Source organism: Vidua macroura, chromosome 19 (assembly GCF_024509145.1).
Source record: "Vidua macroura isolate BioBank_ID:100142 chromosome 19, ASM2450914v1, whole genome shotgun sequence".
NCBI lineage: Eukaryota > Metazoa > Chordata > Aves > Passeriformes > Viduidae > Vidua > Vidua macroura.
This window is the reverse complement of record NC_071589.1, coordinates 3,145,169-3,161,515: the sequence shown is the minus strand read 5'-3', so window position 1 is coordinate 3,161,515 and position 16,347 is coordinate 3,145,169. Positions and strand designations below refer to the sequence as shown.

General features: G+C 47.7%; 2 protein-coding genes across 6 annotated transcripts in view; both read left to right on the top strand.

The window, feature by feature from the left end:
• Positions 1-83: 83 nt before the first annotated feature.
• On the top strand, positions 84-12,714 carry FN3K (fructosamine 3 kinase). 4 transcript variants are annotated; one of them, XM_053994488.1, is made up of 8 exons: positions 84-351; positions 919-1,735; positions 4,972-5,151; positions 6,107-6,258; positions 7,569-7,660; positions 8,515-8,597; positions 9,829-9,951; positions 10,705-12,714. In XM_053994488.1, the coding sequence occupies exons 3-8, from the start codon at positions 5,005-5,007 to the stop codon at positions 11,041-11,043; spliced, it is 936 nt and encodes a 311-aa protein (XP_053850463.1). In that variant the 5' UTR covers positions 84-351; positions 919-1,735; positions 4,972-5,004; the 3' UTR covers positions 11,044-12,714. The 4 variants fall into 4 exon arrangements, with proteins under 4 accessions (XP_053850463.1, XP_053850461.1, XP_053850462.1 ...); XM_053994486.1 differs by having other exon boundaries at positions 84-1,735; XM_053994487.1 differs by lacking the exons at positions 84-351; positions 919-1,735 and adding an exon at positions 4,308-4,378.
• A 1,345-nt stretch (positions 12,715-14,059) lies between these two features.
• The window catches only part of TBCD (tubulin folding cofactor D), a 119,137-nt gene continuing 116,849 nt past the window's right edge, over positions 14,060-16,347 (top strand). Inside the window, exons 1-2 of one of the 2 annotated variants that reach the window (XM_053994389.1) lie at positions 14,060-14,158; positions 14,296-14,489. In XM_053994389.1, coding sequence (XP_053850364.1) covers positions 14,312-14,489 — 178 coding nt within the window. In that variant the 5' untranslated portion in view covers positions 14,060-14,158; positions 14,296-14,311. The remainder of the gene's footprint in view (positions 14,159-14,295; positions 14,490-16,347) is intronic. The other variant, XM_053994388.1, reaches the window with a different exon arrangement.

The following is a 16,347-nucleotide window of genomic DNA, read 5'->3' as shown; positions in this document are numbered from 1 at the left end:
ACCCGCCCGAGTCCCGCCGGGCCGAGGCGGACAGGCCGGCGGCTGCTTCCGGCCCTGCCAGGCACCGCTGCCGAGCGCAGAGCCCATCCAGCCGCCGGCGGGAGGAGCGCCGAGTAGTCGAGCGCCGCGGGAATGCCGGCGGGAGTGACCGGGAATGATCGGGAATGACCGCCGGGACTGACCGGGAATGATCGGGAATGACCGCCGGGACTGACCGGGAGTGACTGCGGCTGACCGCAGAGAGTGACCGAGACTGACCGCCCGGACCGACCGGGACGAACCAGGACTGACGGCCGGGCCGGAGGGGAGGATGGGTGGCCTGGGCCCCTCCCAGCTCCAAAGGACTGTTTGGTAAAAGTTGTCATATCAAACTAGTAAAAACACAGGAGTTGCTGTTGGAACGCGCTAAAATAGGGATTCCCCGACTTGACAAAACCCCAAACAAAACCACAGATACGTCTTGAAAATGTGGAAGTGATGTAGTGCTTGGGACCCAAGGCCCTGAGCACCCTGGCTGGACTTAAATATTATTTTACTTCAAGTAAGATGATGGAGCCGCCAGCCTGGTGAGGCCCCTTCCAAGCCGGATTATTCCATGAGTGATGAGCTGGAGCCCAGGCCGTGTGCTCACACCACCAGCAGCTATTTCCCGTCCCTCCTGTGTGTTCTCCTCCTTTCCGTGCTCGCTCTGTGCCTTCCGCTGATGCCGCGTCTCGCATTTGCGACCAGCTCTGTTGGGAGGTGCACAAGAGCTGAGTGCAGCCCCGGAGCTCTGCACAGACCAGCTGCTAGAGTATTGGGTACTCATATATGCATATGAAATAGAATAATCACATTGCATCTTGATGAGATTTTGTTTCCTCAGGCAGCCAAGAGACTGGATAATATGAAATAACAAACCCTTTGCTTTTTTTAAAGCTTCTCCTGCCCAACTAGAGCCCCAGGCTTTCCTTAATCCGTGTGGGATTGCTGCAGGCGTTATCAGGAGCGAGGAGTGCTGCTCCAGCCTGTCCTTACCTCGTGTTTATCCTGGCTGGCAGGAGGAACAGAGACTCTGGCCTTGGGGACTGACACACATCCGTGGAAATGCTCCCTCCAGCCAGGCATTCCTCCTGCATATCACAGAAAGGACCAGGCTGCGGATGGAGGAGGCCAAGGGTATAATCTGGAAGAAATGAACGCATGAACAGCCGCGTGCAGGGCACAGAACTGCTCATGCTGTGCCCGGACACCGGCCGGGCATGTGCTGAAGTCTGGGTGTCTCGGATCCAGGCTTAACCCCGCGGAGCTGCAGGCAGCCCTGCCCGTGTGCGCGCTGGAGATGCAATTTCAACATCCCCACAGCTCCGTCCCAGCGCTTCCCGGAGCTCCCCCGGCACTCAGCCCGGCGGGGGGAGCCCGCTCCTACCCGGGAGCAGGAATTCCACAGGAATTCCTTCCACCGCACGGGGGTTTGCGGGTTTCCCTGTGAGCAGACTCGTTCTGCTGGCACTTTTCTTTAAACTGATGCACTGATTGCTCCAGGTCCGGCACTACTCTGGCACTTTGCTGGCCGGAATTTTTACACTCACAGTGCTGATCCAGGAGGAACATCACAGACTCTTGGCGGTATCTCACAGCAGTGGGGTCGCTGATAGGAAACTGGGATGAAGCTGCACCAGTTACTGAGGAGGAGGAGTCACACAATCCCTTCACACATGAAGGACTTGGCTTGAGATATTCTTCCACCGTTCAGGTAACCTTTTTGTGGGCGGATGTTGTATCAGAAGCCTTATATGATACTTAAAGGCTGAATTCACATTCCTGGTATGTAATTCAGGTATATTGTTCTTCAAATTCTTCTAAAGGAAGATAAAGCCAACCCTCTCCAGTTAAAGAAACCATTTCTAAAGAATCTGCAGAAAGGATTTATTTTTCAGAAACATTCAATTTATTTAGTTTTGAAATAGTGTCTTCAAGTCCTGTTTATTTTACCACAGTGTCTGTGGCATTTTTCTCCTAGAACTTTCTCAGAGAGTAGTATGAAATGAAATTTATTCTTACAGGAAAGTATTTAACCTACAAATTAATTCCCCAAAGTATTAAAAATCATGCAAAACCATTTATCAAATTAATTACATACACTAAACCTTGCTGTGCATGTGCATAATAATTATAGATCCATTTTTAGCTTAGTGAAGTTTGTCCTTAAAAGTTACTGAAGGAACTTCACAAGGAATCCAAATGCACAATTGTAGCACTACAGAATTTGTCACATTATTGGTAGAATTTAACAATGATAAATACATAGTTAAGTATATTTAATACATTTTATTGTATTGAACACATTTTAATTGTGTTTAATATATATTCAGTGTGTTTAATGCATTTTAAGTTCCTCTGCCTGAATTTCAGACCCATAACTCATTTTTATATTTTTAATCATTGTAAAAAAATACAGGATTTTCTTTTATTTTTATTAGTAATTCACAGGTTTCATGGAATTAAGAATTTAATCTAATGGTATTTATCCCCTGTATAAAAACACACAACATAGTGAAACCAATGACGTTATGCATATCAGAAAGTAAAAGGCAGAAAATCCAGCAGCAGAATGTCACGTCCTTTCGGTGGCATTGGATGTGTCATTCATCCCAAAGCAGCATTTCTGTGGTGAGCAAACTCTAAAATAAGACTTCACGTTCTAATTTTTGTCGGTGTGGTACGTACATGGAGCATGCGCTGCCATTAAACAGGAATCCGTGTGTTCCGAGTCTGGAGGGCCACGGGGCGCTTGTGCGGAGAGCGGAACAGTGTCAGACTCCTGTCACACCGGGAACTGGCCCCTCACACCGGGAACAGCCCCTCATAGCACCGGGAACAGCCCCTCCTAACAGCGGGAACAGCATCCCCTCACACCGGGAACAGCCCCTCATAACACCGGGAACAGCCCCTCATAGCACCGGGAACAGCCCCTCATAACACCGGGAACAGCCCCTCCTAACACCGGGAACAGCATCCCCTCACACCGGGAACAGCATCCCCTCATAACAGCGGGAACAGCCCCTCATAACAGCGGGAACAGCATCCCCTCACACCGGGAACAGCCCCTCATAGCACCGGGAACAGCCCCTCATAGCACCGGGAAAAGCATCCCCTCATAGCACCGGGAACAGCCCCTCCTAACACCGGGAACAGCATCCCCTCACACCGGGAACAGCCCCTCATAACAGCGGGAACAGCATCCCCTCACACCGGGAACAGCCCCTCATAACACCGGGAACAGCCCCTCATAGCACCGGGAACAGCCCCTCATAACACCGGGAACAGCCCCTCCTAACACCGGGAACAGCATCCCCTCACACCGGGAACAGCATCCCCTCACACCGGGAACGGCCCCTCATAGCACCGGGAACAGCCCCTCATAGCACCGGGAACAGCATCCCCTCATAGCACCGGGAACAGCCCCTCCTAACACCGGGAACAGCATCCCCTCACACCGGGAACAGCATCCCCTCATAACAGCGGGAACAGCATCCCCTCACACCGGGAACAGCCCCTCATAGCACCGGGAACAGCCCCTCATAGCACCGGGAACAGCATCCCCTCATAGCACCGGGAACAGCCCCTCATAACAGCGGGAACAGCATCCCCTCACACCGGGAACAGCCCCTCATAACACCGGGAACAGCCCCTCATAACACCGGGAACAGCCCCTCATAGCACCGGGAACAGCTTCCCGTCCCGGCGGGAACAGCATCTCCTCACACCGGGAACAGCCCCTCATAACACCGGGAACTGGCCCCTCACACCGGGAACAGCCCCTCATTACACCGGGAACAGCCCCTCATAGCACCGGGAACAGCATCCCCTCATAGCACCGGGAACAGCATCCCCTCACACCGGGAACAGCCCCTCATAACAGCGGGAACAGCCCCTCATAACACCGGGAACAGCCCCTCATAGCACCGGGAACAGCTTCCCGTCCCGGCGGGAACAGCATCCCCTCACAACCGGAACAGCCGCCCCTCACACCGGGAGCAGCCCCTCTTCACGCCGGGAGCAGCTCCCCGTCACTGCTGTGCCAGCTCCCCCTCGCACCGGGAGCAGGCTCCGTAACACCGGGAGCTCCTGTTCCCATATGTCATGGTTGGACACCATAACAGCGGGAACAGCCCCCGTTCCACCGGGAGCGGCCGCCCCTCACTGCAGGAGCAGCCTCCCCTCACACCGGGAGCAGCTCTCCATCACTGCAGGAACAAGCTCCCCTCACACCGGGAACAGCCTCCCATCACACCGGGAACACCTCGAACACTGCAGGAACCGTTCCCTCACACCGGGACCAGCCGCCCCTCACACCGGGACCCGGGGGTGCCGCTCACCCGCGCTGTGCCCGCAGGTCCCGTCCCGCAGCCCGGCCGGGATCTCCCCGTCCCCACGGCACGGTCCCGCACGGGCAGGAATTTCCGCAGGGAATCATGGGCTCCAGCCGGGCTCCCCGCCTGGCTCATCCTCCTCCCCGCACCCCACCCGGCCGATTAACGGATTTAATCCCATCCTTTTGGGCCGAAGTTTTGGATTTCACACCAAATGCCCCCGATACAGCGTTTGTGGCCATTCCTGGGGCTGCCTTCAGCTTCCCTCTAGTGGATCGGCCTAAAACCGCTCCTCCGCAGGCGATCCCGGAGCTCTAGAGCGGCTCCAAACTACAAATACCAGCAGCTCCAGCACCGCTGAGAGGCCCCAGGACCCACCTCTCCTAGAATTAATCTCTGCAGTTTATTGTAGCAAATATTTATAAAGAATTTTATTTTTCACGTATATCTGTAAAAGCCCACGGCAAGCAAAGCATTTTGAAACACTCTCTCTGGCTGAGCTATTTTTTTTTAGCTGTGTTCTTTAAATTTTTTTCTGTGGTGGGTGGCCCTTCCTACCTCATCGCAGAGTGACAGTGGCAGAAGGACCCAGACCTTTAATCCTGTTTCGCAGCAGGTTTAGCAGAGGAGCGGCTGCAGCAGCCTGGAAATGACCATGGAGAAGATCCTGAAGGCAGAGCTGAACACCAACCTTCTGAAGGCACTGGGGAGCTCTGGGGGAGGATGCATCAGCCAAGGCCAAACGTATGAGACAGACAGAGGACGGGTGTTTGTGAAAATCAACCACAAACCTCAGGTCAATGCCAGCAGATCTTATGATTGCATAGAGATAGCTTTTTATTTTAAAAGCAGCTGCTCGTTAATAATACATAATTATTTCAGTTCTGAGTTTACTTTTTATAGCTGTGTCTATTTTATATCCAGAATTAATGTAGCAGGTTTGGTTAGTGTGAAATGCAGTGTAATGCAATGTGATAACTCTCAACAACAGGAATGAACTGTAATTCCTATAAAAAGGAGGCCAAGCACAAAGCTGTTACTGTGGTACTTGGAGTTTGGAAAAGCCCAGAGCTGACTTTGCATTCACTGCATTCCTTTTCATGTTCCTGTTGGGAGGATTGATAATGGGAGGGCACAAACAGGGGCCAGTGCTAAAACTCACGTATTATCATTAAAGCTACAGAAATTTCAAACATCCTCGTTGCTTTTGGCATTTCTAAAAGTAAAACTCTTGCAGCTTCTCAAGCCAAACTCTTGACTTTTCTATTACTAAATGAATACTCAATTGCTTTTTCTAACACCACAGTGCATCAGAAATTTGCTTTATCAATATCAAAATCATCCTAAACAGCAGCTTTGCTTCAAAAATGCAGAGCACACGCTGAGTATTATTTGTGCTGTCATCTCCATCCTGTGGCCTGTGGGGAAAGAAGAACCAATTTAAGGGCTCAGTGTTACCTCATTTAGCAGTGGCCACATTATCCTCAGAGGTGCTGTTTCATCCAGGTAGTTTGGGGTCTTCATAAGCAGCTGGAAATCATAGTGAAATGTGACATATCCTACAACCCTGGAATGAATTTAGGGAAAAAAAAAGCATTTAGGGTTAAGGCCCTTAAGTCTTCCTGTGTGGACTGAAGCTTTGCTGGAGCTCTCTCCTTTTATCAAGAGGAATTAACTCCTTGCCACTTTGTCAGAAGTACTCATTGTAGACATCCATAGTTTAGCCCAAGAATATTCTTATTCCTTGACAGGCTAGAAAAATGTTTGAAGGGGAAATGGCAAGTTTGGAAGCGATTCAGAAAACCAATATTGTGAGAGTGCCTCAGCCCATCAAAGTGATTGACCTGCCTGGAGGAGGAGCCATGTTTGCCATGGAGTACCTAAAGATGAAGCACCTCAACAAGTATGTCCATGCATCTCTTTTTACTATGTTTTGGGATACATTTTTTTTAATATCTTACAGTCAGCCAGGAAACTTCATGAGCAGAGTTGCTTTATTCTCTCAGAGACAAAGCATCTCTCTGTTGAGATCTGTGTTTCTCTGTGCACATAGTAAAATATATATATGTGTGTGTGTATGTGTATATGTGTGTACACACTCCTTGCCCATATTTTGCTTTTCCTGCACTAGAAATGGCTGTCACTGCTCATTTGTGTGCTGCTCCACGTGTGCTGAGATGCTGCTGCACTGAATTTAATCACAGCTGAGTTTGGCTCATCGTTCTCTCTTGAGATTTTTCACTGGAATTTCTTTTCCCAGCCCAACAGGTTTCTTTAACCTTACAGGCTGCTTATGTCTTCGAAACCCCTGCTTCTCTCTGTAGAATCTTCCAGTATGATTCAAACCATGATTAAGATGATATGAATCTGCATTTCATCTGTCAGCCAACCTGAACATGGCATTCAGGAGTCATGTGGTGCTGGAAACAGATTTTCAGGAGCACTGCTGTGTTCCAGGCCTCCATATGGAAACAGTGGCATTCCTATGGCTCTTCTGGCAGCTGCTTGTCCAACCCATCTATTTTATTTGGGACAATAATGGCAATTCCACAGCCTCCACAAACAGGTTATTCTAATCCATCCCACTGTTCCTAGAAAGGATTTTCCAATGCCTAACCTTAGTCCTTCTGGTTGCAATTTTAAATCCATCATTTTCCCCCCATTCTGGGAATGGAGAAGAAATTAGTTTCCATCCCTGAAACTCCTGTTAAGATACCTGTGGAATATTTAACTGGTTTTTAGTTGTCTGCCTTCAGCATTAGGCAGCCTCAACTCAATCCCTGCCTATGGCTTCTTTTCAGACTTACCCTTTCAACTGCTGCTCAGCTGATTTGGAAGGGTAAAGCCCAACCCTGTTCTGTTGATACCATGTTCTGTTCTCTGCTGATAGTGGGGCTGATAAGGAGGAGCACACCATCCTCCTGCCCTTTCTGCTCCTGTTTATACAACCTTGTGTTCTCTTTGCCTTTCTTGCAAGAGCATTTAGTATGTTTGTTGTGTTACCTGTGTCTTCAGAGCTGTTATTAAGTCATTTTCTCCCTGTTAGGTGCCTGTGAAATTGATTAAGGTGCTATGTTTGCTAAAAAATAGCCTTGATCATATTTAGTTGAGGGGTTTTTTGTTTGTTTGTTTGTTTTTTTTTGTTTTTTTTTTTTTTTGGTATAATATTTGTTGACTTGTTTCAGTTTCATTTTGTTTCATTTGATCCTACAGATACTCTTCAAAGCTGGGAGAGCAGATAGCAGAACTTCATCTTTATAACCAGAAACTTGGAGAGAAGCTGAGGACTGAAGGAAGCACAATTGGTAAAGCATTGATGTAATGTACTAACCAAAAAGGAAGCAATTCCTTTGGCTGTGGTGCAGCATTGCTTTCAACTTTCCTAAGTCAAACTGGCAATTTGGACTCTTCTTCAGTGTCAGTGAAACCTTTCAGCCTCATGCACTCTCTTAAAATGTTCTTGAGCTTACAGAAATCCCGTTTTTTGCTTGCTGTTGGTTTAGATAATTTACTGATTACAGAATGTTGTCCCTTAGTAAATGCAGAATTAAGCTCCCCTTTAAAGATGTTGGGGATGACATTTTTGAACTCAAATAAATAGCAAAATATTAAAAAATTGCTGCTCCTCAAAGTGAATTAAAGAATAAATTTAAATAAATACCACAGCTATATAAATAATTATTTTTTTGAGTTGTTACTATTAAAATCTCAAGTGCCAGCCTGTATCTGTACTGTTCCCATGACTTCAGAGTGGACTGGGTCTGACTCTTAGTGGTGGACAAATTATAATCCATTATTTTTGAGTGAAGGCCAAATTACTGGCAGGTCCCAAATAATGTATGACTCAAACCTAAGCCACATTTAATGGCAACACGTCCAGAAGTGCCAGAAGAGCAGATTGTGACTCTGTATTTGGGCTCCTTTCCTGAATGTCCAACTCCTTCATCCAAAGCAAACTCACTGACCATGGCTCACTATGCCTCCATTTCCATCCAGCATCTTCAAGTCCAAAAGATTTCTTTTCAGCTTTAAAAAGGGTTGTGACCATGTAATAAGTGTAACTTTAAGCAATAAGTTATTTTTCCTGCCTTAAGTTCTGTGTTTGCAACCTTTACCATGTAAAGATCTCAAATCCCCTAATATTTATTTTGTTCTGTAGGAAAAGGAGCTGGTCACTCCGAGGCCCAGTTTGTGGATAAATTTGGATTCCACACAGCCACTTGCTGTGGTTATATCCCACAGGTATGGTCTGTTCCACAGCTGTGAAAGCCAACAGGCACTTGTAGAGGTCTGTAAACTCCTCATACCTGAGCTTGCTCCATTTGTCTGCAGCTTTCTGACCACAGCTTTGCTTTCCCTGTTCCAGCCCTGTTCCCTGGTACTGTGCATGTGGCCAGCAGGCAGGGTGGATTGGGTGAGAATTTGGAGTGATGTGGTGGTTCTTTAGCTTGGTGATATTTAAAGAAATCAGTGTCCCTTCACATGCCATACCTTGGTTTTATTAACCCCTACTGTATGGATCTCTGCACTGCTTTTGGAGAGCTTCATCATGTGAGACATTGGGAAGTGCTCTTGGAGAGGAAAGGGCTCTTGGAGACAATTCCACCATTTTCTGGCTCTGCACGTGTCAAGATTTCATTCTACAACAACTGAATGAACCTCCAGCATCTTAAACTCCTTGCTGTACAGCTTTTCACCAAATTAGAAATGTGTTACCTGTGGCATCCGCATTCTCTAGACAGAGAGACATAATTCTGTCTCTCAGGATTTCTTAGAGAAACACAAAGAGAAGAAGAGAAAACAATCTTTATCTCTGCTTCTTTGTTTTCCTCATGTAGAATGTGGTATAGAGATTGTTTACTTGAAGTAGTTGCTTAATTAGATTCTAGTGAAAGTTGTTTAAGTTTAATGACTAATTAGATCTAGCTTTGTATTGGACTCTCAGCAGAGAGTCACGAGTTTGAGTTAGGTAAGTAAGAAGCAAGTATGCAAAATAGTAGAACATCTCTTTAAATAGTATATTAATGTAATATAGTATAGTTTTACTAAAGCTATCCTTCAGCCTCTGATCTGGAGCCAGACATCAGCATTTCTTCCCTGAGCTGGGGTTCACCACATTTTTACTATATTACCCAGTAAAAATGTGTGAATACTTCTGCATTTCCAGAAAGATTTGAAAGATAGCACTGAACAACTGAAATGATCTTACCAGAAACTCTCCCTCAAAAATACATTTCAAAAATGAGAATGAATGAAAACAGCCAGAACCTTAACTTATATTAAAGAGAGCCCCACCAAAGTGTGGTGGGGAGCAGCACTCCCAAAACAAAACATCTGATGTCGCTGTGCATTGGTCACTGACATTGTCCAGGCCATTGTGTCAGCACTGAATGTTTTAGCTGGATCTCTCTTATTAACGCTGAATGAATGTGTGTTAAAATTGTGTGTGACAAACTTGTGCTGTATTTTCCAGGTGAATGAGTGGCAGAGTGACTGGCCATCCTTCTTCATCCGTCACCGACTCCAGGCTCAGCTGGATTTGATTGAAAAAGATTATGGAGACAGAGAAGCCCGAGAACTCTGGTCACAGCTGAAAGTATGAACCATGTTTTCAATCTATTTTCTAGAATTTCAGAAAATGTGTATCAGTGGGATTGTAAAGGTGTTTTATAAGGGATTTGCCCAGCTTGGAATGAAGAGCAGGGTCTGGATATGCTTCACAGTGGGTCCAGCAACACTGTCAGCTGAACAGAATTCTTGTTACTCTTTCAATTTTTATAGATAGTGGAAAAAGCCCCGTGTAATTCAGCATCAACATCTATTTCTGAGAATACAGCTAGTAATAATAATAATATGGTTAAGCCTAAGAGCTTGGTGTTATGAAGTGTGTGAAATTCTGCTGCCTGGACACATTTGTATTTTACCTGGCCCAGGCTGAGGCTGGTTCAGGCCATGTTCCATGCAGCACTCTGGGAACACCAGGGATGTTCCCCCTCTCTTCTGTTCATTGGTCCAGATGCTTACTGCAATCCTTTTTGCCATTGAAACTTTTTAGTTTAAATGAAATTATTTTATATGTCTCATGACAGCCAACGATATCCATGCCTAGGAGCAATACATCAGTACCAGGTGTTGATACTAGACTGTGAATTAAATGCTTTGCTGAGCTTGGTCAAGAACAATCCAGAACATTTATTCTTGTTCTTGTTGCCATCAATGTCCAAAGCACTCCATGAGGGCTGAACACAGGCAGCATTTGGCCAGCTTAGGCTCTAACATGCTACAGTACTTTATTTGTTATTTTCTTCAAAACTCTTTAATTGTTACATGTCTGTTTATGCTTTTTCAGCCAAAGATTCCTGAAATGTTCTGTGATGTAGAAATTGTTCCTGCTCTCCTGCACGGGGACCTGTGGGCAGGGAATGTGGCTGAGGATGACTCCGGGCCAATTATATTTGACCCTGCCTGCTTCTATGGCCATTCAGAATTTGAGCTGGCCATTGCTGGAATGTTTGGGGGGTTCAGCAGCTCTTTTTTCTCTGCCTATCACAGTAAAATACCCAAAGCTCCAGGATTTGAGAAACGGAACAAGTTGTATCAGCTCTTTAATTACATCAACCACTGGAACCATTTTGGGACTGGGTACAGGGGCTCTACCCTAAACATGATGAAGAAACTTCTGAAGTAACCAGGTACATTTGAGAAATTCTGACACAGTCTCCTAGGAATGAGCAGCCCCTGCTCATCCCAAGTAGCACAAACTCGGAATTGATGGTAAAACACCTGATATGGGGAAGGTTTAATGCAGTTTGAGCCTCACTAACTAAAAGCAATTTTGTAATCTTTAACTTGGGCACTAGTTTCCCTGCACACATTCCTCCCTGCTGAAGGAAAGGGCTGCACTGTTTGTCAAGGCTCCACTAGCCTGGAAAGCAGCAGGACACTCAGCCTGACCCTGCTCTCTCACCTCATAGCTGCTGTGCTCCCACAGTTGTTCCACAGCAGCATCTTCCCAGTTTGCTATGGAGAGCTGCAGCTGTGGGACAGCGGTGCTGGAAGCGAGTTCTTGTGTCTGCCCTTGTTTGCTCTGGTTTAGCTTTCTGTCTGTTCCCAGCCCTTTCCCCATTAAAATTTCCATGGTCTTCTGTTTCCCTTTCCTTTCCTTTTGCCCGTCGAATATCCTAATCCAAAATTTCAGTCAGATTCTGTGAATCTGAAAACATTCTCTTTTTAATTTAATGAGTAGACAAGGCCCTTTAGCTGCATTTGGCAAACATATGTAATTAATAATATTCCTAATATTTATTTTAATTTAATGTAATTTACTCACATTCATTTTTCCTTGCTAGAAGAACTGAAATTCCAGTGGTATTTTCTGGAAGGATGTCTAGCTCCTTGGTAATTAACTGTACAGTTAGAAGTAAGTTGTTACCATTCAAAGTTGATAATAGCATTTCATTGTTTTAGTGTGATATTTCAGTGTGTTGTACAACAGTACATAAATAATTTTGTAAAAAGACAGCAAAATGTGGGAGGAAGGCTCCGTGGTTGGGTGAGAAGAAGCACCTGTGGCTGCTGGGTTGGTTGGTGCTTGACATATTTTCAATTTTAGAAAATGAGTGCAGTGGGCAAAGCTGGTCTGTTGTGCCACCACTGGGTTATGGAAGGAACAGTGTCAAATCTGATGGATTTGTAAGGGGTTTCATTGTTCCTTACTGCTTTATTTTTACAGAAAACACAGGCAGTGGGAATTTGGGGAGAAAAGTGTTCAGCAAAGCTACTGGTGCACAATCTGAGCTAGGGTACATTAGTGACTCTGGGGGTTTTAATGGAAGTGGCAAGGAGAGTAAAAGTAAGTGCAGTCCAACAATTATGAATTAAAAGGTTTTGGGTAAGAATGACCTGAGTATTGAGACTTCAGATGGTTGGCATGACTCATACTAAAATATTATATTAAAAATTGCTCAGATATATTTAGACTTTTCTCAACTTTAAATGGTTGTGCTATAAAGATTTAACTAAGTTTAATTTTTGATAATGTAATTGGTTTAAAACAATTCACTTTGCTCTCTGTAAATATGATACAAATAGTGAAAAATTTTTGCTTCCTTTGAATTAGGGGAATGTGTCACTGTTGGTTAGAAAACAGAACTAGAAGAGTGGAAATGTGGAACAGTAGGGCTAGAACACAGTTGGGATTGTAGCTGATGGCTGGAACATCTAGGTCTGAGCAAAGTGCATGTGCACTGGTGTTTATGGATGTGAACAAACCCACCTGTATCACACTGGGAAATACTTGTGAACTCAAACTTCTTCTCAAATAAAACACTTGCCTTGCAGAAACCCAGCATTCGGTGTACATGTGTTTTGTGCCTGTGGTTTGATGGAATGAATTTGAGCCTGAAGATAAAATATTTGGGTGTGGATGGAGCTGCTGGATAGCAGGAAAGAGCAACTTACCTGTTGTGACATCCTGGCTGGGCTGCAGTGCCTCCTTGAATTTCCTGTGGAATCAGTGGAGCTGTAGTTGCAGCTTTCAGGGTTCGAATGTTGTTTCCAGAGCCGTGTGAGGTTTGGATGATGTGTTGTGGTATTAACCATGCAGGGCAGTGTTTTGGTGCAGGTTGGGTAAGGAATGGAGGTCATGGATAACGGCATCATCCTTGTCTCCCCCACACCTTGTGTGGTTGTCCCCATCCTTGTCCTTTTCCCCTGGGGTCCCCGTGCCCAGGTCCTCATCCCTGTTCCCTTACCTGAGGCTCCCGATCTCCATCCTCCCCCAGTGCTTGGGTGCCCGTGCCTGTGCCCCCATCCATGTCCCATCCCCAGGGCCCCATAGTTGGCTGTCCCCAGGCTGGATGTCCCCATCTCCAGCCTAGATGTTCCCATCCCTGATGGGTGTCCCTGGGGTTGTGTCCCCATCCCCCCTGGATGTCCCTGGTGAGTGTCCCCATCCCCAGTAGGTCTTCTTATTTCCACTGGATGTCCCTGGGCTGGACATCCCCATCCCCAGTAAGTGTTCCTGTCCCCAGGGTGGGTGTCCCCAGGGTGGATGTCACTGTCCCTGGTGGATGTCCCCAGGGTGGATGTCACTGTCCCTGGTGGATGTCCCCAGGATGGGTGTCCCCAGGATGGGTGTCACTGTCCCCGGTGGGTGTCCCCAGGTTGGGTGTCCCCATCCCCAGTGGGTGTCCCCAGGATGGGTGTCCCTAGGATGGGTGTCACTGTCCCCAGTGGGTGTCCCCAGGATGGGTGTCCCTAGGATGGGTGTCACTGTCCCAGGTGGGTGTCCCCAGGTTGGGTGTCCCCATCCCTGGTGGGTGTCCCCAGGGTGGCTGTCACTGTCCCAGGGTGGGTGTCCCCAGGGTGGATGTCACCGTCCCCGGTGGGTGTCCCCAGGATGGGTGTCCCCACCCCCGGTGGGTGTCCCCAGGGTGGATGTCCCCAGGGTGGATGTCACCGTCCCCGGTGGGTGTCCCCAGGTTGGGTGTCCCCATCCCCGCTGTGGGTCCCCAGGGCGTGTCCGCCCTCATCTCCCTCCCACCCCGCGGAGGGGCCGGGCCCGCGCTCGGAGGCGGCGCCGCCTCCTTTGGTCCCTCCTGGCGGCCCGTAGCTGGGCGGCAGCGGCGGCGGCGCGGGGCGGGCCCGGGGCGGCAGCGGGCGCTTGTCCCGCGTGCTCGCTCGTCCCCGCTTATCGCTCGTCCCCGCTTATCGCTCGTCCCGGGTGGGCGCACCGCGCCGGGCCGGAGGGGCGAGGGCGGCGGCTCCGGGAGCCCCGCGGCGCGGGCCGGCGGCGGAGGCCGGTAGGGCCGGGCGGGGCCGCGGGAGGGGCCGCGGGAGGGGCGCGGTGCCGCATGGCGGGGCCGTGCGGGGCGGCGGGACCGGCCCTGCCCGCGGCCTGAGGGGCGGCGGAACTGACCCTTCCCGCTGTCACTGCCAGCGCCGGGCCCGCCGGCATGGACGGAGCGCGGCGGGAGCCCGAGGAGGGCGAGGAGCGGGAGCCGGGTGCCCTCAGCGACAGGAACATCCTGGACAGCTTCACCGAGAGCCGGGAGGTCGCGGAGCTCATCGGGAACCTGCGGGAGGTCTTCGGGGAGCTGGTGACCAGGGAAATGGCCGTGGAACGGTTCATAGGTAAGCACGGCAGCCAAAGGGAGTGGTCCTGCTGCTGCGTGACACGAACATTTCATGATGTACTGTTGGTTTTATTATTGCTGATTACCAAAAAGGGACCGAACCGCTAATTTTTGGGTCGCTGATAATGCTGGGACTTTATCAACAGGTAATTCAGATGTGGTTTTTTTGCTCATTTTGTTTTCCGTATAGATGCTCTTTTATTACCTGGTGTTTAACTGCTGTAAATGAAAAACATAGATCTTAGGTTCCAGAAATCTGAATTCTGACCCATGCTGGGCCTTCAGTTTCCTGTTCAAATTCAGGCCATAATTTAGTTAAAAGTTTGTATATCTGTCAAATGAAATAACTCTGTTACTCATCAAAACACACCCATTTTGTGCTTTGAAGCATCAATTTCCTATTTACCTTTTCATTTCATGGGAAACGGGAAGAGTGGCTGGATCCATACACATCATGTGTGTTTTTCCAAGTGGAAGTAACTTGGTTTGACTTTTGTGCCACCTAAGGAGAGCTGTCCTGCCCCTGGGCCTCAGCTGAATGTGGAAGGGCCATAGTGAGGTCATGTAGCAGTGTCCTGGGTGACCAGCCTCTTTCAAGGCACATCTGTGTGTTGGGTCAATATTCTGATGAGGAGATCTGCAGAAGTTCATTCAGTGCTTCGTGTATTTGCAAACTGAATTTAGGAGACCTGCATTTTGCAAGTATTTTTGTGAAGGATGGCGAAATTGCAAAACTCACGGTCTAAATATTGACCCAGCAGCTTTGTTTTTGACAACACTGAGGTGGGCAAACAATAAAGCAGAACCCCCCCCCAGATTTGGAGATCTGACCCTGCAGAAATTTCTCAGTAGCATTATTGTGCTTGGCTGAACTGACTGATCCATCTAAATGATGGACATGTAACTGCTCAGACAAAAATCCCAGCATCACAGTGGTAATGTCAGATTCAGTGGGACAGGAAAAGCCATTGCTGGAAAAATCACCTTGCTGTGCCTCTCTGTCACATCATATGGAGTGTTTCTTTGCACTTAAATGGTATTTATGAGCTTTCTGCCTGTGTATCATTGCCCAGTAAATACAGGCTCAATATACTTAAAAAAGGTGTTATGTTTGTGGTTCAGTATTGGGTTATATTTAGTGTGCTCATTTGATCCTTCTTGGACAAAATGTCCCAAATCTGCCAGGAGGTTCAGTGTGTGGGTTAGAACACTGACACTTAGGGAATGCCTTTAGTCTGGGAGCAGGGAATGCAGTGATCACTGGTCCAGGGGATTTTAATGAAAGTTTCCAAAGCGTTCGGAAAAACTCATGATGCTCATTTTGTGATGAACCATTAGAAACAGAAGTTCGAGAAACAGTTTGATCTGCAGCTACAATTTTGTAGGAAAATATAGGAAGATCTCTTTTGAAATAATAGTTTTAGAGCATCTGGTTTAGGTTCATTCTCCTCAGCTTTTATATTTGGGGTTTTATTTTATCTTTGCCAGGCTGTGACCTGGGAAAAGAATTTGCTCCTCAATTCCACTTGTGCTGGAAAGCTGTTGCTGTGCTGTTGGAATGAGCGTTCCCTGGTTCTGCTGTTTGTATGCAGCTTAAGGCATCGTTCATTCAGTCAGGGATGATGAGGAGCTCAGGTTTCCCTCTGGGTGGTGTTCTGGTGTCCCAGTGGAAGTGCACAGGGATGCTGTTGGATGGCCTGGTGTGTGAAAGTGGTTGTGCAGTGTCATCCACTGGTCAGCTGCAGCACTGTTGGCTTTGAGTCGTGTCTTCAGTGTAGGTGTTGATGTGTGAAGCAGGGGAAAAGGACAGAGAGCAAAGCTGTTTGTGAGAGAAACAAATACAGAAAAGGGGAGGT